We start from the raw sequence: 24,504 nt of genomic DNA on the forward strand, positions 1-24,504 counted from the left end.
TGCCAGAAAATTTGACGGTGGACGCAACAGCGTAGAATAAGTGAATAACCGATTTCTTATAACGATATCCAATTTCCCTTCTTCATTTCTCTCTTTTCTTCTCTAATCTTTCCAATCTGCATTTCAATTTCATTTCCTCATTCTGAAACTTTGATTCTGATGGGCAAATCCAAATCCAAGAAGGTTAAGCTTTTCAAGGAAGAGTTTACGTTCGGTTTGTTTCTCTCTTTTTTTCTTTTTTTCTTTTTTTTTTCTCCATTTCCTAATTCTTCAAAATATAATTAATTTTATATAAGATAATATAATAATTATTATTATAGTGCATTGCTGATTTCTTTCTTGGCTTTTGATTGGTGCAGATGAACGGAAAAAGGAATCTACAAGCATCATAGTCAAATATCCAGATCGAGTTCCTGTATGATATTTCTTCAAAATTTGACATTTCACATTTTCACATTTGGCTTCGATTTTCACATTATTTTCAATCACACAAAATCAATTACCACTATTGGTTGAAAAATTGTTATTTATGGTTACTTTTTTATGAATCAGTGACTTTTTCTAAGTAATGGCTATTGGTTTTTCTTTTATTTCGTTCCTGTTTCTTTTTTTCTTCTTTTTCCTTCTCACTTTTGTTGCATTATATGTTGCAGGTCATCATTGAGAAATATGCAAGGGCAGATATCCCTACATTGGACAAGAAAAAGTAGGCTCTACCTGTATGGTTGATTTTTTTTAGTATAATTTATTATTTTTTGAGGTTCCTTTAATTCCATGTTATAACTGTCTTAATCCTATTACTATTCATCTTGACTGATAACATATGTCTTTTTGTAAACTGAAGTCACTATTTTCATGATTAATGCTTTTAATGTAACTCAGCGAAGGTTCCCATTCAGCTATGTGAAATTTATTTATAAACAGATATTTTCTTGTTCTTCATTTATCTTTTACAATTGTCTTCTAATCCATTTCATTGACTAGAATTAGTATCCCATTGAGTGATAGTGCATCATTGAATCCTTAATCATGAGTAGGTGATTCATATGTCCAAGGTCTGATGTATACATTTTTCTTTTCTTTTCTCTTTTAGATATTTGGTTCCAAGGGACATGTCTGTTGGGCAGTTCATTCATATTTTGAGTGGCAGGCTACGGATGAAGCCCGGGAAAGCTCTGTTTATATTTGTGAAGAACACATTACCTCAGACTAGTAAGTGCTCCATGTCACTAAACTCTTGGGTAAATTCAACTTCTGTCTTCTCTTATATCAAATCTAATAATGTAATGGCTGTGTCTTTGGTTTCTTTTATTCACAGCGAGTCTTTTGAGCAACATCTATGACACTTACAAGGATGATGACGGCTTTCTGTACATGTGTTACAGCAGTGAAAAAACATTTGGCTAACTTTGCTGTGCTTGCTAATGCTTGTATGTATCTGCACATTGTGAATTCTCCTCATTGTTTGGAATCCACTCCAGTAAATAATTCACTTGTCTGATTTGGTAGTAGAAACTCTTGTGTAAAATGTAAATAATGACTAATTGTACTTCAAATGGAAAGTACAATTGATAGATCATAAGGAAAACCATTTCTTCACCATTGTAGACACCTGTTCTCATTTGTAATGTACATTATTACATTATATTTATACAAGCGACAATGCTTTATGAACATACCGAAAAGGTATGTCCAAGCATGTGAATTTCATCCATCCATAAGTTTTCTTTTTCAGATTTCTGTTTTTATTTTGATTTATTTTTGTTAACAATGTTCCATGTATAGCTTTCATATATAACCAATTATGCCTATGGAAAGCGAAATAGAAATTGTGTCGGTGCTTCATTGTGACTGTTTTATAGACAAACTCAGGACAATGCTTCAACCACCCCGAGAATTTGGACCTCAGCTTCCACCAAGCAACTATCCTTCACCAGAAAACCCTGGTATTGACTGGTGAAATAACTGAGTGGAATCAATCTTGATGCACCGCGTTCATGGTTTGAGGAACTAAACCAGTAATTAGCTGCAAGTAGAGAAAAGGAGAACTTAGGTTAGGTTATTGGATTGAATAAATGTTTAGTAGTGTCAACTATTAATTAAACTATCAATTTGTGTCCCTGGCATCAGGGAAATTTCATGCAGTTTTAAAGGTGAACTAAACTCTACCTTTTCCAAAGTGATGCTTGGCTTGCTTTTGGTCAAGTATGCGTAATGTTATCTGTGCATATATTTTTGAAGCAGGAGAAAGTGTTGATGGGTTAGATAAGGCTAAGTACAAAGAAAGATGACTGCCAAATCCAGGACCGTTTCCTTTGGGATATAGTTTTATCTTCCTGCAAGAAACAGCATTATGACCAATGTAAGTAAAATGCAAAGGAAAATTTCAGATACACTTTGGAAGCATATATTAGAAACAAAGCAGGGTGATTGTTGTACCACTCATAGTTGCCAGCATTGAATGTTTTAGAGTCATAGCATTCTAAGTCCAATTTTGAGAAGTTGTTAATCTCCCAGACATGCTTGTAGGTAAAGGAATCCTTCACCATTACTATGGATTCCCCTTTACTTCTGCTTCTTTCCTTGCATACATAGACTTCTGCTCCAAATGCACATGTATCATCCACCAAATAACCTTTAGAGGCATCGTTGAACTCTTTTAGAGTAATGAACTTATCAAATCCCCATTCAGCCTTCATTTTGTAAAATCTCCTTTCCTTTCCCGTTGCATCTATCAAATGCTTTGTTGATCATCAAAACTGAACTATATCTAGGCAGGGAAAAAAGAAAAAAAAAATCCTTTCTCAAGGACGAGCTTAAAAACCATATATCAACATTGAAAGAGTCTACAAGATGATGTGCTAAAGTACTATGCCATTAATGTGCTAAACAGAAACATTTATTGCATGAAAAATGTGCTTTTTTTTTTTGCTTTTTTTTAGTAGTTAAAAGATGTAAATTGTACATTTATCAGTTATTAAATTTCGGTGTGCTTTCTTAGTAATACAAATTCTTATTTGCCCATCACTAAATTGAGTTGAATGTCAATAAATATCTACATTCTTGGTAAATTTTGGAAGTTGGACAAATCATGCTCATGCAAGAACTGGAAAAAAGGGTAATAATCAAACAAGTACCTTGGACAACTAAGTAGTTGTCGGTGTTCTGGTCAAGCAAAAACAATCGAAAATTCGCATAGATCTCCCAAGCAGGATGAGGTAAACTTGCTTCATCCAAAGCCAAGTATAGTGAAACATGGTCTTTTATATTTTTGCCCTTGTTTCCACTTGGGTGTAGGACCAACTTCCTGTTAGGTGTAAGTAAGCACATGAATTGTCATTCACTTTGTTTGAAGTACACACCCAAATTGTTATCCAATTACACGGTAGTTTATATATTTTTCAACAATGGTGTTTTACCATTTATATCCTCCAGCTTCAAATTTCTCTGACACGTATTTTTCTATTGAATTCTTTGCGAGGAGCGAAAATAACTCTACTCTCACTACGTAATGAGCTGGTGGAGCATCAGATATAGACTGTGAAATGCCTGCAACATCATAAGTGTGTGTATGTGTGAATATATATATATATATATATATATATATATGAAAACTCTTGTATCATGTTGTGAAGACATGTTTTCTATCAATTTGTTTGGAATGCAAGGAATTAGAATTTACTTAAAAGTTGAATTCTTTTTCTTATTTTGAAACAACTAAAAATGAATGATTTGAATTCCTTTGAGAATTCTAATTCTCATTTTTTCTTCATTTGTAAATCAGACAAAAAAGGATATGATTTCCAAATCAATACTCACACTCTTCAAAATTAAATTCTATTCTATTAATATATTATAATCATTCCAAATCATAGAATTGAGTTTCAAATAGAAATAAATTCTTTTTTTAAAGAAAATAGAATTTTTTTTTTTCATGTTAAATGGTTTCCAAACAAGTTTATAATCATTCATGCTATATGTACAGAAAAAGTCAGACATGAAATCAATCGCAAGTAACATTGCGCAATGATGATGATGATGGCCAAGCCAAGAAAAGGAGAGGAACAAACCATCCTGGAGCATATCCATATCAAGAAAATTTACGGCGCGCAGTAACACGAATGTGGACTATCTCCAAAGGCTTATTATTTATATCAATGTTGCGTTCATTTTTATTCTTTACTTCAAGAAAATGAAGATTGCTATGAGTTCAAGTCTTCATGGAAGTTGGCACATATTCTCCTTATGTATGACTTTAAGCATAAAAATGTTCTATAAACTTTCTACCAAGGATATATATATTGGATTGGTTTCAAGTTTGGTGAATGCTATGGTACCTAAAAGATGTTGCCTATTTACTAAAAAAGATTAAAAAATAATATTTAATTTAAAAGATATAACAATAAATAATTTTTAAAAAATCAAAACTTACTACAAAAGGTAAGTTAGGCAAAATTTAGGCACCAATTCATAGGCAGCATAGAATTGGCCTTCAAGTTTATGAATATTCTCTGCTTCAATTCGTTTAGGAAGAAACCTTCCAACTGTGTTCCTTGCACAATTGAAATGTGTTCCATTTCCATGTTTTCTGTTATCTTGAAAAATCTCACGCCATGATTATGTGAGCAAAGAACATCTCGGCTATAGCCTCTGGCTCCAAAATTCAAAGTAGTAAAATAACCGAGGTTCAAAATTATCACGAGATTGTTTTATTTGTAGCTTTACCATCGATTTGATTGTTCTTGAAAAATAAAAATTAAAAAGACTTGGAACATGATATCAATTTAGAGTATACCAAGAATTTACCTTCATCATTTAAAATTGAAAAACTCTGCAAAAACTAGATGTTAAGTTATGAACTATAACTAGGAATGAAAGTAACTATTAATTCATATTAAACTATTTTTATTGGTACCATTATCATTGGTCCCAAGGAAATTGTTTTGCAAACCATATATCCAATTTACTTATCTACTCTCTTTCACTCAAGGAAATTTTGCTAATTTTCAGATACAATACAAATGATGTAACAATGTTTTGGCCCTGAATTTCTTCTGTCACTTCTTTCTTGAATCAAGAAATTACATATGAAACATTCCAAGTAGCTATAAGTAGTCAAATTGCAAAATCTGTAGCCAGTTGATATCAAATGCAGCAACATTCTTAAAAGAGTAACTGATCTAATTATCAAGAACTTACATATATAAAAGTACAATGTATACAGAAATTTCTTCCAATCTAGAAAGGGTATAGCGCCACAGGGCATTGAGAGTTAATGTACCAATGTTTTGCAAGCAACGCTAATGCTACAAGTTCCTCCAATCAAGACATGCCATAACCCATACTATTGAGTTTCTGAACCAATATTTTCTCAGCTTCAGCCTGCATATCCATTCAACTTGCAAAACTAAGATATAAAATATGAACATGATTTCTTTTTTGAACCGTCATATTAATCACAATGATACAAGGAACATAACAAAACTGTGCTAAACCTCAATCATAGGGCTATTTTTGGGAATATTGCAAGCCAAAATGACATTGAGACCAGTCTTCAGAACTGCAACAAACAAACAACACAAATACCATCAATTCAACAACTAAAACAAAACAAATAAACAATTTTTTTTTGCTCCCATTATTATGAAAGACAATAATAATAGTTACCGAATAAATTACCATTTGTACCCATGAAAGATACTGACACGGACAAATGTACCCATATAAGAATAAAACGACAATTGTAACCACGGAAGATGGCTTCTGTGTGCCAAGAGTACCCTAACGGATCAATTGCGTAACCCAAGTCCGGGTACTCTTGGCACACGGAGGCCATCTTCCGTGGTTACAATTGTCGTTTTATTCTTACATTGGTATATTTGTCAGCGTTTATATCTTTCATGGGTACAAATGGTAATTTATTCAATAGTTACCTAAGCGGCAAGCAAGACCAGAGCCAGTGTTATCAGAAGTCCCTCCCATTAACGAAGTTATTGATACATTATTGTTCTGAATTAATCACAATCACATATCACAAATCCACATAAAAACACAATCTTTAGAAAACAAAAGAATTAGTAAATGTGATTTTGAAATGAGTGAGAAGTTACAGGGCGAGTGTGAGCAGCTGCATACAAGTTCCCCAATTTGGCAGAGGTGTAACCAACCCACACATATATCTGCCATAATCCCACAAACACATCATTGACCATTAATCATTACCATTTTATCAACACAAAAAAGAAGTGAATTTGCACGAGAACCATAATTGGGGCAAAAAAAAAACCTGTTTTGGAAACTGTATAATCTGAAAATGGAGGCTGGCATCGTTCACAATTTCGGTGAAGCACGTGATAGGCAACTGACACGATTCATGTTGTGCAGAAACATTTTCCCCGTCCTTCAATTTTACCTCTTCAATCCCCTTCCTTGCTCCTTCACAAGAATCCATCATCGCGTAGAAGTTGCGAGAACCGAACGGTTGGTGAACCAGTCGAGTGATGGGTTCAATGTTCAAAGGTCTAACTGTGGGTGAACCGATTTAATTAAATATAAAAAATTATTAAAAATACAATATAAATTTTCCATAAAATTCAAAATTTCTCAATTCAACATAAAAATTGTGATTGTTGGCCAACACTGACATGTGACTGGTGATCATTAGTTACATTCATCTTCAAAACCAATTTATAACAATGATCAAAGCAATTTATCATGTCTATACCAATTTTTAGCGGGAGCTCGGTAAATGCTATACTCAAAAGATCATATCAAATTGGTGATAGAAACAATCCAGAACTATCAATATCCATCATAATTGTTGTACATAGTTTTATTGAAGAATGAAGAATAAAAAGTTATTATTTACAAGCATAACCTGCTACAGTAGAATCAAGAGTGTAGTTATTTTCCAGAATGACAAACTTAAACAGATTTTTTTTTTCTCATCAGCTGCTAAGTTGTAATTAACATACAAACAGTAAGCAATCCTATGTATACAAATCAAAACAAAACTTTTTGGCTTTTCCAGTTTTCCCAAATAATGTTTAACAATGATCTTAAGTTCTTAAGTATATTGTTATTTGTGAAACAATGCTTTTCCAGTTTTCCCAAACATTTATAACAATGATCAAAACAATGATAATACTCTAACAGATACTAATTAACCTTTTTTTCAAAAGATAATTTATTTATGGGATTGAAATCATTGAACCAAACAACAGAGACTCAGGGAGGTTGGGGTTGGGGACGAACAAAAGCCAGAGGGCTTAGGGACGAGGACAAGGACGAACAGGGGTCAGGGACAAACAGAGACCAGAGGCGAGGACGAGGAACTTACCGTCGACGACGCCGAAGAAGCAAGCAAGGAGCCAAGGAGAGGGAGGCGGGCGAGAAGAGTGACGTTTGTGACGGTGAAAGAGAGTGAGCTCGGAGAGGGAGACGCCAGCGGCGCGACACCCTCTGGCTGACGGAGAAATTGGGGGCTGCAGTTTATAGTGGCTGGCTAGTCATCTCCCAATTCCCATGTGTGTGTATGGGTGAGGCCGTGAGGGTGAATGGTTTAGGGTTACAGTTACACCGTTACAGTGTTTTTTTAGAGTAATCCAAGGATATTAAAAAGCGGATATTTTAATTTTACAAAATAAATTAGTTTTTAATTTATTTTTTAACAAAATAATTATTCGGACATGTTAGGTTTCATAAAAAATTAACATATAAATCAATTCTTAACGTATTTTTCTATCAAATATAATAATTTTTTATCCAAAAAAATATAAAATAAATATTATTATTATTATTAATTATACAATAATATTATATTATAATTTTTTTATATTTTTAAAATAAAAATAATAATAACTTTATTTATTAAATTCTTATATATATATATAGCCATTCAATAATAATAATAATAAAATTATAGGTCAGACCGGGACTCCTGCTGCTTGGTGATGGAAAATACGTTCAAGAGACGATGCTATTGACTTGACGAGGCTGCCGCCGGCGCTGCCCCCGCACTGCACTGCCCTTGTGTGCTCTTGCGCTCCTGTTCCCGTATTCCAGAAGTTTCTGATTGTCTTTCTCAGCGCCTCCCTCTGCAGGATCGCCTCCAATTCTTTTTTAATTTTTATTGTCTTAAACAACAGGTTTTTTTTTTTCTCTAGACCTAAATTATAATATTACTGTGTTTGGGCCCAATGAAAATCCAACCCAATAAGATTTGTCGTTTAAATAATATCATGGCAATTTTGTTCGACGGAGCAGCCATCCGCGGAAAATTACTTGCTGCGGGGAGGCATTTAGAAGTAAAAATCCCTCTGTACCCTGCGAGACTCGAATAATCCTATTATTTGAAATTACCAAAATATCCTTGTTATATGTATATTAATTTCACTCGATGGTAACCCGTTGCCATCTCTACATTTACCTGAGTCTCTCCTTCAATATTTTCTCTCTCTCCATATACAAGTATCTTCTTCTACATTCTTTTTAGTCTTCAGCTGCTCATAGAAAATTTGAAGATTTGATTTTGGTTTCGGATCTGGTGGCGTTAACGTGTTAATTCGTTGTTTATTTTGTGAATAATGAACGTGGATGGTGAATTGCCGAATATAAAGAGATGGATAGTGTTGTACCCTGTTTACATAAATTCGAAGAAGACGATGGCAGAAGGAAGACGAATTGGACTCAGTAAAGCGTGCGAGAATCCCACGTGTGCTGAAATTGGCGATTGCTGCAGCTATCTAAAACTCCCTTTTGCAATTGAGGTATTTTAAAAAATTTAAAGGGTTTTATGAATATTTATTGCTATCAGATTTTTATTTGTGTATGGTAACTTTGTTGATGAACACAGATTGACAAGGCTTACCCGCGTGATTTCATGCAAAGAGGGAGAGTGAGGGTGTTACTGAAGAAGGAGGATGGCACTCTTTTTAATCTCACTATCTCATCTAGTAAGTTTTTTAATATAGTTTTGTAATCAAATTTTTGTGGATACCCATTTTACTTTTATGTTTATGTAAAGGTGAATCATTGTATTACTCTCATATTGTTTTTCTCTAACATCAATAGCTGTTGGGTGTTGGCTGAATCATGTGTGTCTTAGATGGTTCTTGATGTGTATGATAATGTCACTTGTAAAATTGAATTGTTTCCTGTTGAATGTCCAATCCATGTGTTCCTTGACTTTTGTTATCTGTAAATAGTCATGGATTGGGTTGCAAACATCAATATGACATTCCCTTAAATCAATTAGATTAAGTCTAGTGCAGGTGTTGCTTATAGGGTGGCATATTTTTAGATCATGTTTATTGGTGACTGTGGAGCTGAAAGTTTGACAAGACTTAATTCATAAAATGTCATTTCCCTTTGTAGCATTAGCAGTATCCTAGTACTTTCGAATCTTGATGTATTTACTTGTTGCTAGCTTTGGAGTTGATGTGAATCAAGTCTTGATGTTGGATGGTCTTAGTTATTGATAGCAATTTATTCCAAATAACATTAATCACGACATGAGGTCGTGGTAGATGTTTCTTATGCTGCTCCATGGTTTCACCAAGTGGTAGGGTACTGCTATTAGTTTTCCCTCCTTCCCCTTTTCCGTGGATGAGGGAGGGCTGCTTCACCGAGGCTGAAGTGCAGACTCTAGAGTAGGACAAGATTCCTAAGTTTGTGTTGATATTTTTAAAATTTTGAGGCAATGGCATGATGGTGACTTCTTTATTTTATTTTTTATTTTTTTTAACGATATAGAAAAAGGGTGCTTAGTGTATTCTCGTAAGATGCCATATTAGAATGTTGAGAAAAACATTCTTATAGTTACTTCTCATTTGTTGCATAGATATAACAAATTATTGAAACTGGTTGTTATTTTTCTTGCAGGAAAGCAGCTAATGCTTCGTGTTGCAGAAATGGTACCCAAACATCATGGAAGGACAAAGAAGCAGGAGGTGGCTGCATCAACATCAAATGCAGGAGCTTCTAACAAATCTGGGAAAGGTGGAAAAAAGAGGAGATAATTTTCGAAAATAGTCTTAATTACTGGATGTATTGTTGTAGGAGCAATTTGTCCTAATTGAGTTCAAGTTTTTACCACCCGAATGAGTACCAATGTGTTTATGAACATTCACCAAACAATTTCAACAGTCGTGCACTTGATTATAGGACAACATTTTCTTCATATAATCTAGCATTGGTAAAACTCTTTCTCCCCTTCTGTCCATGGAAGAGTCACATTAAGTTTGTGCTTTACAACCAAGAAGCAACTAACAGAACATGCATTTTATTTTTTCCATATCCCTTATAAAAGACATTTAATCATATATTCGCATATCTGCAAAAGTATTTGACTAGATGATTTGCTGTCTTAAAAGTTTTATAAGCATGGCCAAAAATATCTAATTGAATTTTCATTTGCATTTTGATGAACTCCGAACTCTATCTAAATAGTAGTACTTGTTTGATAGTAGTACTGGTTAGGTTGGAATTGGAACTGTAACTGTGCACCCACCATAAATCAATGTTGAATACAAACCTAATTTTTATTTGTAGTTTGTATTATGTTTCCTCAAAGTTTGTGAAGTTGGAATTGGAACTGTAACTGTGCACCCAGCATAAATCAATGTTGAATACAAAACTAATTTTTATTTGTAGTTTGTATTATGTTTCCTCTAAGTTTGTGAAGTTTACTAGTTGTTAAGTTTTGTTTTTTGAAGAACAAAATTGATTTCTTGATTTTTATGATTCCAAAACTTATCTTTTAATTAAATATTATGAACGCAGTTTTGAGAAGTTGCTTTGCTAGTGTCACAAGGGTTATCTTGAACAATAGATTTCTATTCTGGTTTCAGAAGTTTATATCAGATAAAGCAGTACGAGCATGTTTATGAAGAGTGTTGTCTTCTTTTTACTTGCTACAGAAACCAAAACGCATTGTACATACTACATAGAAGGGAATAATTGTTAAGTTCATTCTGTTTAATTAAAAATATTTAAACATGATAAATCGGCGTGCATGAATTCAACAAATATACTATGAATAAATTGAATTACAAGCCTCTTCCCTTCTCACAACTTCCCAGTGAATATGCACCATTTCAAGTAATTACAGATTTTTTCCCCCACTATTTGGCTGGGGAAGTGTTTACAAAATGCCAATATTACACTTGTTCTATGCACTCACATTTTTATGCAACCAAATACACAAGGATATAAATGTACAAAATTGAAGGATTCAATTTTGGTTTGAATCAATTCAAAAAACAGACCGGCATCTGTACAGTTGAAGTTAAATCCTGCAGCTTCAAACAAGAAAAATCTGGTTTTTAGCGGTGTGAATTACTACCAGCTGATTTACAATACCGAGCAAGTTCCTCATTAACTCGAGAAAGTCGTTCGGCTTGTGAAAATCTCCTATTGAGTCCATTGTTACTGGAATCCAAAGCACCCTTACCCTGTACCTGTAAAACACAAAATAAAAGGAACATGAGTAAGAAGAGGGGGTAAAAAGTACCAAGCAATGAAGGTTAGGCAGCATGCCTGAATTCTTGACGACTGAGAAAGATGTTGGGTGTTTTGTTTCCCAGTAAGTTTTTTCAGCATGTCATCCAATTCTGCAATCTTCCGCATGAGGTTGGTCTTATCCGTCTACAAGAAGAGGCAGTAAATACAGTTAACAAATTATTTTTAATTCTAGTGTGGACGTGTGTTACTCACAATTGTATCTTGTGTCATACCTTCAACATTTCATTCTGTGCAGAAAGCAACTGATCTCGCTCTTGAAGTTGCTGCACCGCAATTTGAGCAGCAATTACATCTGCCTCTTTAGTTTTGAGTTCCGATATGCAGCTGGGTGACAAATTTAGTAGTAAGAAAATTATGTACTCTCCCCCATAAAAAAAAAGTAGTAAGAAAATTGAAAAACAAATTTGGTGCAACTTTAAGTTTATAAATTAGATTTAAGCCCCAAAGTGGCCCCTGAAATTAACGACTTGCACTGAAATAGCCCCTGAGATCCCAATTGTACTATTTTAGTCACCAAGATTTGAAAATTGCAGCACGTTAGTCCCACACCCTAAACGTGGTGTATTTCAATAAACATTAAGGGAGAGTAGCAAGCCACCATTTATGTGGAATTTTACAAAATAAGAAAGTTCCTATGCATGGTTGATCAGTAAACATTAAGGATAGAAGTTATATGATAGGATACAGCGGTAATGCTACAAAAACAGAAAATTCATAGATTCTACAGATATACAGGAAAATAACTCTGCTGACAGATGCTTTTGCAAATGTACTAACCTTTCTCTTTCTTCAAGGAGATCATTAATCTGCAGCCTCAGGTTGAGGTTCTCTTTTTCCTAATGACAAATTGCGAAAACTAAGATAAACACGTGACTGAAGGGTGAAAAATAGTTGGGTCATAATCTCAGCACTAGGTACCTTTGCAGAATATTCTTCTCTTTGATGATGAGCATCTTCTAACAATTTTACAATTTGATTTTGATCTATCAAATCCTAAAACATATCAGAAGCAAAATTGCAATGCAATCAGGAATTGCATCTAGGAAATCCCACAATATGAGAAAGAAGCTGAAACTTACAGCATAGTTGGTAATGTCCAGTTTGACACCTAGAAGGTCTCGAATGACATCATGAGTCATGCTTTCAACAGCAGCAAGCCTTGTTTGCAACATGCAGACCTAATCCAATATGAAATTTTAATCCATTTTTTAACTGCTAATTGTCATCACCACAGTTTAGTCTTTAAGAATCCGTTTTAAAAGATATCCAGCCAAACAAAATGAAGATATTCATTTGTGTTTGGATGAATAACGGCATGATTCACATATTTTTTTTATCTTCTCTTGGATATATTAAACAAAACCAAAGGACACTGACCAAAAAGGCTAAATACCTCCTTTAGCCGGCTAGCTGCAAGTGCTTCAAGTTCTTCCACACGAGACCTTGCTGCTGATAATTCTTGTTCTTTCTCCTGATGCATCTGATGAACAAGATTCGAAATACATCTGAATGGTGAGCTTGAGCCTCTTGTCCTTATTGAGCTTTTCTCCATTTTCTCTGATGTTGATACTGTTGATGTTGAGTTTGAATTTTCTGCTTTCACTTCACGAAACATGGACTCAAGGCACTTGTACTGAACCCAGAAGGATTGAGAAGCAAAAGTGAAAGTGAGTTAAGAATTATAGAGATACTATGTTTTGAGTTATCCAGACAAAATAGTATTAATCAAAATTCGACCAAGAAAAGTAGTTAAAAGAACATGAACTTCGGTATGCACCTTCTGTTGGTACTGCAACGCTTGAGCTTCAGCATGCAATACAAGTTCGGAGATGTACTCTTGATACTTTTTAATCTTCCAAATAAAGAAAAAAGTGAGACAACCAAACAAAGACAAAAGAAGGGTGTCATATAGTTTTCATAGCTTTTTGGTGAAATGAAATTTCTTGGAATTTAAGGAGAATACCTCCTTATCTTGCTCTGTATTTTCCTTTTCAAGAAACTTTATCCGATTTAGTGCCTCATGAAGTTCCAATATTTTAGTGGGTAGTTGCCTGCATTTGCATTTTTTGTATGATTAACGAAACGGAGAAGGGAAATCCAAAACCAAGAAGCAAAAATGCCTATTCCAGCCAAGTAGGAAACAATACAAGAATAAATCAAAAGCCAATAATACATAGAAATTAATTGATCAACTTCCAGGGTGAATTTTTGTTGTAAGCATGATCTAATGTGACCTTAATCACCAAGAGTTTGACTTATCATGTAATCATTGTGGGACTCTTAGTAATATGACAATATATGATTAGTTGAAAGCAAAAACAAGTTTACATTTTATTGATCTAGATTAAAGAACAACAAAAATCAAAGAAACGATAGGACTTAGGAGTTCTAACCTAGATATCAGCTCATCAGGATGAACACTTTTGTTATCTGAATGTGCATGCTGAGGTACATTTTTAACCAACAATAATCTCTCTTTCAATGCTTGAAGTTCCATTTCTAGAGAATCATTGAGTAAACGGTGTCTACCCACCTCCTCATCCATATCATGCACCTGAGAGAAATAGGGTTTAGCCAGTAAAAAGTCAATAAGAAGACCAGAACAATTATCTCACTAGGCCACGCATGCATTTGGGGTAACTTTGAATTACTTCCTTACAAATTTCCATGTATGAGTGAACCGCATACGCAACTAACCTTTTCCTCCAATACATTTATTGTACTCTCAAGCTCCTCAACAGAATGTTCCAGAATCTTGACTTCCTCTTCCTTTTGCTCAGCATAAAGCTTACATGACTCTGATTCCTACAAATGAGATTTCAATATTACATAAGGCAATTCCGCTAATAGTAATAGCATTAGAAAGTATAAAGAACCAGCATGGTCAGCATATAGATACCTGACGAGCTTCCATAGCAATAGCTTCCTTTTCATCAGCCAATGAAGAAGCCATCTCAAGCTTATCATTCAAGATACAAACTTCTTCATGTAGTTGGTCTCTCTCCATTATCACCTTTGTTAATTCATTCTCAATGCTAGCAAACAAAGAGAGTGACTGATTCTCTAGTGAAGTGGTCAAATTAGCAATCTCTTTTTCCAAGCCCTTAATCACCTCTTTATGTTCGTCCACTTGCTCTTCTGCTTCAGATTTCTTTGCATAGAGTTCTCCCAATAGCTCCCTCAGCTCAGCATTTTGATCAGACAGTTTGTCAATTGATTCTTTAGCAAGACTAAGCTCATAATTTGACTTAGCTAAAGCATTTTCTGTGTCAGCAAGAGAACCTTCCAGTTTTCTGTTTTGGACCAATATATCTTCTAGCTGACTTGTTTTTTGTCCTAGTTCATACCGAACTTGGCTTAGAGAAAATATTAACTTCTCAGTCTGGTCCTTTATATCCTTACTGTTTGAAGCAGATTCCTGCAACAGCCTAAAGTCAAAAAGTAAACCCTCTAATAACTCTTGTTTCCTCTGTAACTCTTTTTTAAGAGCCATGTTCTCATTTATTATCTCAACATTGGGCAAACTTGGCTCGTCGGGTATATTCTTGATTAACAGACTTTGATCTCGTTTCCCTGTGAACTCATTACCTTGCCGGGGTGAATGCAAATTGTTGTTTACACTAAAGCTGGAAACTTTACTTATAAACTCTTTCACCAAGCAGTTGTACAGAACAAAAGATTCAAACCTTTCATCCACAACCTGAGGGCAAATATCTTCTAATGATAACCTCAGGCAATTCATAAAGTTTGACATCTCCTGTCCCATCAGAAGAATATCAGAGTACATTATCATGAGTTTCTTCTCAACATCAGTTTGAACTTGCAAGAAACACTGTTTTAGCATTGAAACCAAGTTTGACATCTCTAACAAAGAGATATGGATGTGATCCTGCAGTAATTGATTCTCTTCTTCTTTATGAAGCATTGAAGAATTGAGTTTTTGAATCTCTTCTGCCAAGCTTGATCTCTCAATCATCAAACTTTCACCAACCTGCTTCCATGTAGCAGTCAACTGTTTTGAATCTTCAAGTGCTTTTGTCAAAGCATGCAGTGTAATATCTGCTTCCTTGACCGTTTCATGAACTTCCATAAATTTGGTTAAGAAGCAATCAGTGGGCTCAATGTTCCCAAAATTAAATACCTGAGTTATAGAGAATTAAAGAACAGAGATAAATGTTTTTGTTTCTATCAAGAGAAAACTTCAATGGTTGTTGAAACTCAAAAAGAGCAGTAGTTTCGTATAGTTTCACCACCAAATGGAAAGTTACGTACCTCTGTCTCGTTCTCACAAGTTGCTCCATCATTCAGCCTCATCAAATGGAAAGATGAAGCCTCCTTCTTGAGATCTGTCATTTGTTATTACATGATTAGACTCTTCCTTTGCACTTGAGATGAAAAAATTGATCCAGCATTGTAGAAGTTATAATGCATATGGATGGGAAAATGGGAGTAATAATGAAATACCTTTTGGGTAAGCACATGATCCATCATCCAATTCTCTAAGGAGTGCAGACAGACAGACATAGAGTCTATGGAAACTATCATGTGTTGCATCTAATTCTTTACTTAGAGAGGACACTGCTGCACCACAATGGATTGGCCTTTTCACAAGTTTGCTTATAGTTGATGATTTATCATCAGATTGAGTTACAATGCCTCCATCAGATTTCAGATGCACCATCTGTTCAGCTACTTTTCCAGGAGAATGAAAATCGTAGGTATATGTTGACCCATCTGACTTGCTTGTGGAAGCAATGCTGTCGCATTCAGCTGACAACTCAGAGACTGAAGAGCTATCAGCACTCAATTCATCAGCATCTACAAGATCTTCATCTGCCAGTAAAAACCTAGACACATCTTCTGTTCTAATACATTTTTGTATAATATGCAATCTTTTATTCATATCTACACATTGGTCTTGTATCTGACGAAGAGTGTGATGATGATCAATAAACGCCTGAAAAATGTTTGCATTTGCAGTTTGTGAGTCAACTGTATTACACTGGAAACTTCTTCGATGCATCTTCAGATCCCTTACTTCTTTCCTGATGTCCTGTGTATCTTTAACCAACTCCTGAATTACCTCCCTGTAAGCAGAAGAAAGACCTAAGACACCAGTTTGGAAGGCTACTGTATCTGTTTCTGAATTGGTAAAAAATGCTCTTAGAGCATTCTCCATCTCCAGTACTTCAAACTTTGCTGACTCAACTTGAGCTATTAGGTAATTTAGTATAAGATTATTTACAACATCCTTATTCTCAGAAATAGTACAACTGCCTACTCCTGTAAGCACATGTAGTTCAGGGATGGAAATATCTCTTCCAACATCATTGACAGGACCTACATTACAACTATCGGTAAGCCATTTGGCTACAAGGAGTACGGCATCAGCTCGTTTAGTTTCTTTACAAAGTTGATTGTTTTTACACTTTATTTCATTTTCCAGCATCCATACCATATTGGCCTTCTCAGTCAACATCTCTCTTAACTGAATTACCTCTTTGGTGCCTTCTATGCTGTCTTGTTGACATTCACTTAAGGCTACAGTAGCTTCCTTTAAGGAACTTAATTTCAACTCCATGTCCAACACCACTTTTTGTGCCTCTTCCAAACTACTTTGTAGCTGCAGAATTGTTTCTTCCTTCTCAAGATAATTTCTTACAGCCAGATCAATATGTTCACTAATCCTAGCATTGACCTGAGGAAATGAACAAGAAATGCTTTTCACTTGTCCACAGGCATCTTTAAGAGACCTGGAGCCATCTAAAAGGAACGTTGTCAGTTCAAAGATTGCTTTCTCCCAATCCAAAGACAGTGTTCTAATTTTTTCTTCTTTTGCCGCAACCATATTTCTTAGCTCTGTATTTTCTTGAGCCACGGAGCATAACCTTTTGTCCAACTCCAACTGAAGATTAGAAACCTCTTCCTGCAAATGAAGAATTGTTTGGGTTGTCTCCATCTCAACCTCTTGACAGACTATTTCAGTCTCCTGTTTCTGAGATAACTGTATTGCGCATGTCTCTTTATATTGCTCATTAAGCAACTTAACATCCTCAAGATCCTTACACATTTTTTGCAATTTAGTTTCCAACTCTTTGCTGCTGTTTACTTTATTACCTTTAGCAAACATTAATGAGACACCCAAAGCATCTCTTTCTGATATATTTGATGTCGCACAATCGACTCCCCATGCGGAGGCTGGCATCTCATCTCCAGAATCACTTCTCATGGACATTGTTTCAACCTGCATGATTAAGTTGATTATGGAACAAGGAAGCATACACGTGTAATTTGCTAAAAAGAAGAGCATAAGAAGAGCACCATAATCTGTCAAGAAAAGTCTATATGTGGAATGTCTATATTTGGAAACACATGTTTAACTTTGATCAAGAAATGTTTGCTTTGCTTCTAATATTCAGTTTCAACTGTAAAATGTGTTATATCTTTTTGGTCATATTGAAAATCCAATACATTCTACAACAGATCTTATGAGTAGGACATTCACTTATGGAGATGAAGTTATATCTAAAAGATACTGCTATAAGGCAAAAAAGGCTACATAGAATTAAAACTAAAAATGATCTCAACAATGAACATTTATTTATCCTTAAATATTTAATCAGGATGCTCAAATAAAAAAAATTCAGAACCAGCAGCCATAGAATGTGATTTAATATGACCAAACAATGTTTAGCAATATCATCACAAAAATTGTCATCATTTTATAGGAAATACTTACAGAATCAGTTTTTAATTGATTACAGCTCCAATACTTTCCAAGTTCAGTTTGTAATTTATCTACATCCCTGCAATATAAATAATAAAGAAGAGAAAATGAGGAAACTTCTCAGCGTTCTACTGTAACTTAGTGTTTGAGCCCAGTGTAGTAGTATCACTACTAACTGTAATCTCAAATAGAAAGAGATTTGGCAATAATCCAAACAAATTTATGATCTAATAATCCAAACAATCATGTGACAAGTTTTCCACAATAAATGCATTGTTATACTCCACAAGATATTTGGCAATAATAACTCATCAAATAATGCATCATATAGCTGCAGCTTAAGCATGCTTGTACAAATTGCTGGGTTTCATATCAAGTTTCATATGAATGAAAAGAATATATATATATATAACTGCCTACCTAAGCAACTTGGAATTCATGTTCCAGCAATAATCTACCTCTAGTTCAATATCAGTGTCCTGAAAATCAAAGAACATCATGAGACATGAAAACAGGAAGTCTCAAGTAGCAGAACAAATATTGCATTAATCATTAAATGTGTTGACCTGATTTTCATTATTGATGAAAAACATAGTTTGTTCTTGATTTGCAATAAGGAGCTGCAAATGAAAAGCATAATAGCAAATATTCATTCATAAGCTGGAGAACATGAAGTTGAGTTTGATATTTTCAGGAACTAGAACAAACTATGGGGTCCAGCCTGACCTGATCACGCAATTCAGAGAGTTCAGCCAGCAATCTTTCTCTCTCTCCATGCTCATAGAAGCTTTCAAATCTGGCAATAAAGAACAGAGGCAATGATGCATAATGAGCCACTGAAAAGAAGGAAGATTTTGGCATGTAAATATATGAAGTATCCATTGGACTTACTGTTGGAGTTGTTGGAGAAGTCTGTCATTTTCCAAAGAAAGTCGACTTGCTTCTGTGTTTCTATCAACACTCTCTTGAAGCAACTGGTTCCTCTCCTTTAAGGCCTTGTTTTCCTCTATGAGATATTTCTCAGCTGACAGTTTATCATCTACCAGTAGTTCAAGGTTTTTAATCTTCTCTTCACAATGCCTCAGCATTACTAAACTCTGCCGAGCATCCTCTTCCCTTTGTCGAGCCTGCACGAAAAAGGCTTATGATTATTTCCAAGCCAGATATAAAAGATATTGTCATTCTTATGCTTATCCATAGAGCCAGCCTAAAACCTTTTTAGGTATACATATTTATAAAAATAATTATTGCAAGACTTACAAACAAAAAAGAGTAAACCTGAAGGCTTAATTTCCTGTAAAAATTGTACTTACCAAGGAGTTCAAGCATTCAATTTCAGCCTTTAAATTCTGGACTGCAGCTTCTGCGTTTTTCTCTCTCCTCAAGGCTCCAACCAAAGCAGCTTTCATGCTTTTAATCTGCCAGATATTACATCTCTAACTTTACACGACTGATTATTATTCGATAAAACCTGATACTCTTACACAGTACAACCCATAAATACAAAACTGGCACAAATAGTTGCCATGAAATGTACCTCTTTGTTTGAAAGAAGCATCTTCTGGCCAGCTGTCACACATTTTCCCAAAGAATCATATCCTTCTGAACTTTCACTCTGACTGCAGCTTTTGGAATTTGGCACCAAATTTGATAGTGGAGTTGGAAAGTTTTTATTTTTCATCAGAAGGGACAATTGACTCTGTTCCAGTTAAGTTTCAGCTAAGTCAGCTCTATGATAGAGTATAATGACCTCAGATTTTGAAACTCTTAACAAGATACCTTCAACTGCTGAATTTGCCACTGCAATGCATTTATGTCACCAGAAGCATCTTCGTTCACTTTTGCCTTATTTATGAAAGAGCGAGAAAATCAATCGATTCATAATCTATCTCTCAATGTAGTTAATGCTTCATAAAATTGCGGACAAGCATAATAGTATTGTGGTTAATTTAGTATAAGTTTGGAGTTAGTTGCGGTATTTTGTGGCTGAATCGACAGTAGACAGCACTGAACAATCTTCCAATTAACCATAGTCATAAGCTTTACATGATTAAACAAAACGTAATTAATCAGAGATCAAGCATGTAGTGTGATTACTGTAATAACAGTCAAGTATCATGATATCTCAGTAAAGCAGATTTTAGTTTTTGGACTGTGGTTGATGTGATAAAATCATAATACTCAATTATCATCAAATCAAACATAAGATATGCATAATCAACCAGCCTGATTAACCAGGTTTCTAAGTGATGAGTAAAAATATGGTGCGAGGATATCATAGTTTAAAAACATAATGCATTTAAATAGATAAGTACATTGTTTTGAATGAGCTTGGCTCGCTGGGCAAACTTCAGAGTGCTTAGCGTTTCATGAGCAGAGCTGCATGGGAACCAAAAGCAATATTAAGGATACTCGGAAACAAAAGATATGGAAAGGACCATCATTTAATTTCAAGTGCAAGTTTACACAAACCAAATGGATGGGCTGACATTTGCAATGATCATTGTTTTTGAGTTTCCACCTAAAGAATCCTGCATATAAGGTCTTGGAGAGTCATCATACTCAGTCAAGAGAACAATGTATTACATTGTAGGTACCATAACCAAAACTAACTTTGTAGCTTCATGTATCTTACCTGAAGAAGAAATGTAAGCCTTGAATCTCTGTAGGGGACATGTCTTGGCTTCCCATGTGCTAAGTCCACCAAAGACATTATGACCAACCTAACCATATGGAAGAACAAAATGATACAGGTAGGTTGAACATAAAGCTCTCCAAATAATTAATAAAAAGTATTGCTTTCCTATTTAAGAATAAAAAGTAATAGTTTTAATTTTTAATTTTATAAGAAATTCCAGTCATTTGATCACACTACATTCTGTTGGTACTCTTAAACTGCAATAATATCTGCAAGAAAAACGTGATAAGCTGGATGTAGGTGTAATTATAGTTACCCAAGAGTTGACAAGGATTTGTTTATATTTGCAGCTTCTTTCAAACGTTCACTATCTGCTCCCGAGCTTTTCTGCCTATAACAATGTGCAAATTAATCAAGGTTTGGAGCAATGGTATCTGTTGCAATTGTAAAACTTGTAGTTACCTTTCAGAACCAGCCAGATCTACTAAATTTAACCTTGCAAACCTAAAGTGCATCATAGAATCTTTCTCCCATCTGCTTTCAATAATGCAAGTGAAAACACTGTGAGACCTACTGCTCTCACAATTCATACGAGTTGTGGCCACTTTTCTGCTTGCAGCACCCTTTGTTGGGGAACAAGAGCGTGTAAAACAAGATAACAAGCATCAGTATATAATATTTAAGGCAAACTCTAATTACATACGTATTTGACAGCAAAACCTCACCTGTATCAAGAGACGGAGAACATCATTAACAGTTTCAACACTATGCTCAGTAAGGTTTTCTACATATACACCCTTCTTCAAATCTTCTCTGAGCTACAGAGAGAATAGAGTTACAAACGCTGTTAATCGAAGCGTAGAATACAATTTAAAACAGATTGTATGCATGAAATTTTGGATAACCTGCAGATTAGTTGAGGAAGGCTCCAAAAGATCTGTTATTTGCTCATTGTATATCTCCAAAAAGGAACACTTGCAACTGTACTTCATCTTATATTCCCTCATGCTGTCTTCTTCCTACACTTAACATATTTCCCTTAAGAACTTCAACAAAATAAAGGACCAAAACAGAGAAACCACATTAAACTGACTTGAATAATTTATCATAAGGAATGACAGGGATTCAAAATATCACACCACTTTGATCCTTGTAAATAAATAATCAAAAACTCTTGGTGTTATCCCACTATCATCGGTAAGATTCCCATCTGTTTCTTTAATCTCACCCATCATGGTATATGTCTTGCCACTACCTGTCTGCAGAAATTCAGACTAACACTTCAGCACCAACCACATAGATATATAACAGCTTGTTGCGAAATAGTAAAATACAAGACAAGTCCCCACTAATCATACCTGACCATAGGCAAAGATACAACTGTTGTAACCAGACAAGCAATTCTCCACCATTGACACTGCTGCAACTCTAAAAAGGTTTTCCTGCACCAATTCAAATGAAACCATTTCAACATACCCCCTTTCAGAAAACTCTTATTTCAAAATCAATAAATCGATGTTCAACTAGAACTCATCAAGCGCAACCATTGAAACCTGAAGCCAACTCCAAACACCAAAGTAACATAAATTTTCAAGATATGCTAAACAAACACTTCAACATTGTAATTTGCATTAGTATATATCCAAACAAAAAGAACAAAAATAACATCCAAATTTAAGCCGCACCTGGGATAAAGTCTCACACCCTACATGATCGAAGGTGAATCTGGTCTCAGGGTGACCAAGCCACACCAAAGTGTGCGCACTTTCCTGCTTCAAGCACCTTCCATGTCCTTGCACAATCTTCTCCGCAGCACTCAACGGTCGAATTCTTATCAGAACCTGAAAAAAACGCAACCCCCAAATTCAGACACACAAAACACTGAAACACCAATTTCACCAACTCCAACAACAAAATCCAATTACCTGCACATTATGATCCATCCAAAATGAAGGATCGTCTTTGAGCTCAAAATGCGGAACTTCAGTACACAATTCGGTAACATTGGCAGATGAGATCCCTCTCATCAACGCACACGAACTCACTCCTCCTCTTCCTTTGCTTCCTCCACCAAGCGAAACCCTCGAGCTTGAAGCATTCCTTGCTGGAGTGCTCTGCGCAGAGTTCGGCTCCGAATTCGACTTCCCGAGCCGAGCCGAAGCCCTTGTCGTCCCGGAGCTGAGGCAGACGTTGCTCCCGTTCCCGAACCTCTCAGAGTAACGGCGACCCAGCCGAACAGCTTCGGCTTTGGAGAGTGAATCAGCTTCGGGGTCCTGAGCTTCCTTCTCGTACTGAGAAGGGTCAGGTATCGAATTCAAAGGGGTACGAGGAGGTGGATAGTTGATTGGGTTCTGCAACTGCGAGGATGATTCAAATTCGTTCTCGTTTGGTTCCGCTTGGGGGTTCCTTCGATGGAAGGTCCTAGAAGAAGCCGAGGTATCTTTAAACATTCCGGTGGTTTGTTCAGTGAGATAGGCTTTTAGTTCGTGGAGATTGAAGAAGAAGAAGGTTTGGTTTGAAGATGTGAGATTTTGAAGGTTAGATCATAAAAGAGAGTGTGATCGTGTCAGAAGAAGAAGGTGATGCGTCAGTGAAATCACGTTGGAGTAGGGAAGGAAATGGAAACATGGAATAGGATATTGGCCCGCTCAAATTCAAATTCAACTTTGTTGAATTTGTGGAGATGCCCTTTGACTATTCGTTATTTGCTGGAGTTGACCCCTATACTGGTTTTAAATTTCAAACCTCTTTTGGAGGTGGAAATGGAGGGCAACGTTAACTAATGATGTGGGACAAGGTTAGTTGACCTCTCGCTGTAAACAAGAGCTTTTTTATTAATTTAAGGTTATTTAATTCTTACACTTCTTCAATAATAAAATTTTATTGGTCACTCATTCAAAAAATATTATTCACCTATTTTCATATTTAAAAAAAAAACTTGTTGTCAATGATGCACAGTGATAAATTAATATATTTGGATTTAATTGTGTTTAAAATACACTAAATTCTTAACCAATCTAAAAATTAACTGTTATTAAAATAAAACGAAAGAAATTGTAGATTGTGGTTAAATTATAGTAGCAGGATTCAAATAAGAAAGTGTGCTACTCTATTTATTACATGTGATCATTATGTTCAGGATAACAAAGTGGCCGAGTAGCAAATAACATGAAAGCAATAATAACTGATCAAGTTATGGGCGTCATTTTGAACCCGCAAGCCATAGTAACATGACTTGGAAGAGGTCCTTTGTGATGGTAAAATTCAAAAGACTAGCAATATACAAACCTGCTTTATTTATATGAGTGGATTGGTGGTTTAGTAGGGATTTTTAGTAAATAGACAAAAGTATATATGAAAAATTTTTTGGATCATAAAAATATACATGAAAGAATTAAAATTTTAATATACCATTAAAAAAAGTTAATGATGGACAAAACTAATTTATCGCTAAAGGAATTCTATTTTCATTTAGTTTAATATATATTTGGCCAAGAAAATAATAATTTGACACTATTATTATTTTAGACAATTAAGGTGAAAGTTAACAAATTAAAAAAATATGTATTATTACTAAAAGGTGGAATGTTTTTATTTTAAAATACAAGTCTCATAT

At 35.0% G+C, this 24,504-nt stretch overlaps 5 protein-coding genes across 7 annotated transcripts; 2 read left to right on the forward strand and 3 right to left on the reverse strand.

The window, feature by feature from the left end:
• Positions 1-9: 9 nt before the first annotated feature.
• On the forward strand, positions 10-1,714 carry LOC130949314 (autophagy-related protein 8i-like). Its single transcript, XM_057878091.1, has 5 exons — positions 10-214; positions 360-415; positions 654-706; positions 1,094-1,212; positions 1,319-1,714. Exons 1-5 carry the CDS (start codon positions 160-162, stop codon positions 1,405-1,407), a joined length of 372 nt encoding a protein of 123 aa, XP_057734074.1. The 5' UTR covers positions 10-159; the 3' UTR covers positions 1,408-1,714.
• A 59-nt stretch (positions 1,715-1,773) lies between these two features.
• Positions 1,774-4,099, reverse strand: LOC130949224 (uncharacterized). Its single transcript, XM_057878027.1, has 6 exons — positions 4,071-4,099; positions 3,420-3,549; positions 3,138-3,307; positions 2,440-2,731; positions 2,170-2,336; positions 1,774-2,026 (listed from the first exon to the last, which is right to left on the reverse strand). The coding sequence occupies exons 1-6, from the start codon at positions 4,087-4,089 to the stop codon at positions 1,869-1,871; spliced, it is 936 nt and encodes a 311-aa protein (XP_057734010.1). The 5' UTR covers positions 4,090-4,099; the 3' UTR covers positions 1,774-1,868.
• A 923-nt stretch (positions 4,100-5,022) lies between these two features.
• On the reverse strand, positions 5,023-7,624 carry LOC130972893 (uncharacterized). Of its 2 annotated transcripts, none has more exons than XM_057897237.1 (6): positions 7,340-7,624; positions 6,287-6,521; positions 6,111-6,179; positions 5,934-6,009; positions 5,496-5,560; positions 5,023-5,382 (listed from the first exon to the last, which is right to left on the reverse strand). In XM_057897237.1, exons 2-6 carry the CDS (start codon positions 6,452-6,454, stop codon positions 5,323-5,325), a joined length of 438 nt encoding a protein of 145 aa, XP_057753220.1. In that variant the 5' UTR covers positions 6,455-6,521; positions 7,340-7,624; the 3' UTR covers positions 5,023-5,322. The 2 variants fall into 2 exon arrangements, with proteins under 2 accessions (XP_057753220.1, XP_057753212.1); XM_057897229.1 differs by having other exon boundaries at positions 6,287-6,525; positions 7,340-7,614.
• Positions 7,625-7,924: 300 nt separating this feature from the next.
• On the forward strand, positions 7,925-10,625 carry LOC130972907 (signal recognition particle 19 kDa protein). 2 transcript variants are annotated; one of them, XM_057897255.1, is made up of 4 exons: positions 7,925-8,147; positions 8,619-8,768; positions 8,855-8,954; positions 9,883-10,625. In XM_057897255.1, exons 2-4 carry the CDS (start codon positions 8,664-8,666, stop codon positions 10,017-10,019), a joined length of 342 nt encoding a protein of 113 aa, XP_057753238.1. In that variant the 5' UTR covers positions 7,925-8,147; positions 8,619-8,663; the 3' UTR covers positions 10,020-10,625. The 2 variants fall into 2 exon arrangements, with proteins under 2 accessions (XP_057753238.1, XP_057753230.1); XM_057897247.1 differs by lacking the exon at positions 7,925-8,147 and having other exon boundaries at positions 8,359-8,768; positions 9,883-10,621.
• A 425-nt stretch (positions 10,626-11,050) lies between these two features.
• Positions 11,051-23,458, reverse strand: LOC130972884 (kinesin-like protein KIN-12C). The gene is made up of 33 exons (XM_057897217.1): positions 22,814-23,458; positions 22,574-22,729; positions 22,247-22,330; positions 22,028-22,147; positions 21,794-21,907; positions 21,614-21,706; positions 21,351-21,511; positions 21,205-21,279; positions 20,886-20,973; positions 20,723-20,781; positions 20,566-20,629; positions 20,030-20,095; positions 19,788-19,949; positions 19,564-19,668; positions 19,142-19,377; positions 18,977-19,046; positions 18,817-18,870; positions 18,671-18,729; positions 18,263-18,329; positions 15,988-17,767; positions 15,796-15,869; positions 14,423-15,664; positions 14,221-14,328; positions 13,917-14,077; positions 13,487-13,574; positions 13,301-13,375; positions 12,917-13,156; positions 12,603-12,701; positions 12,442-12,516; positions 12,301-12,359; positions 11,736-11,847; positions 11,539-11,646; positions 11,051-11,459 (listed from the first exon to the last, which is right to left on the reverse strand). Exons 1-33 carry the CDS (start codon positions 23,336-23,338, stop codon positions 11,325-11,327), a joined length of 6,714 nt encoding a protein of 2,237 aa, XP_057753200.1. The 5' UTR covers positions 23,339-23,458; the 3' UTR covers positions 11,051-11,324.
• Between the last annotated feature and the right edge of the window lie 1,046 nt (positions 23,459-24,504).

This window comes from Arachis stenosperma, chromosome 1 (genome assembly GCF_014773155.1).
Source record: "Arachis stenosperma cultivar V10309 chromosome 1, arast.V10309.gnm1.PFL2, whole genome shotgun sequence".
NCBI lineage: Eukaryota > Viridiplantae > Streptophyta > Magnoliopsida > Fabales > Fabaceae > Arachis > Arachis stenosperma.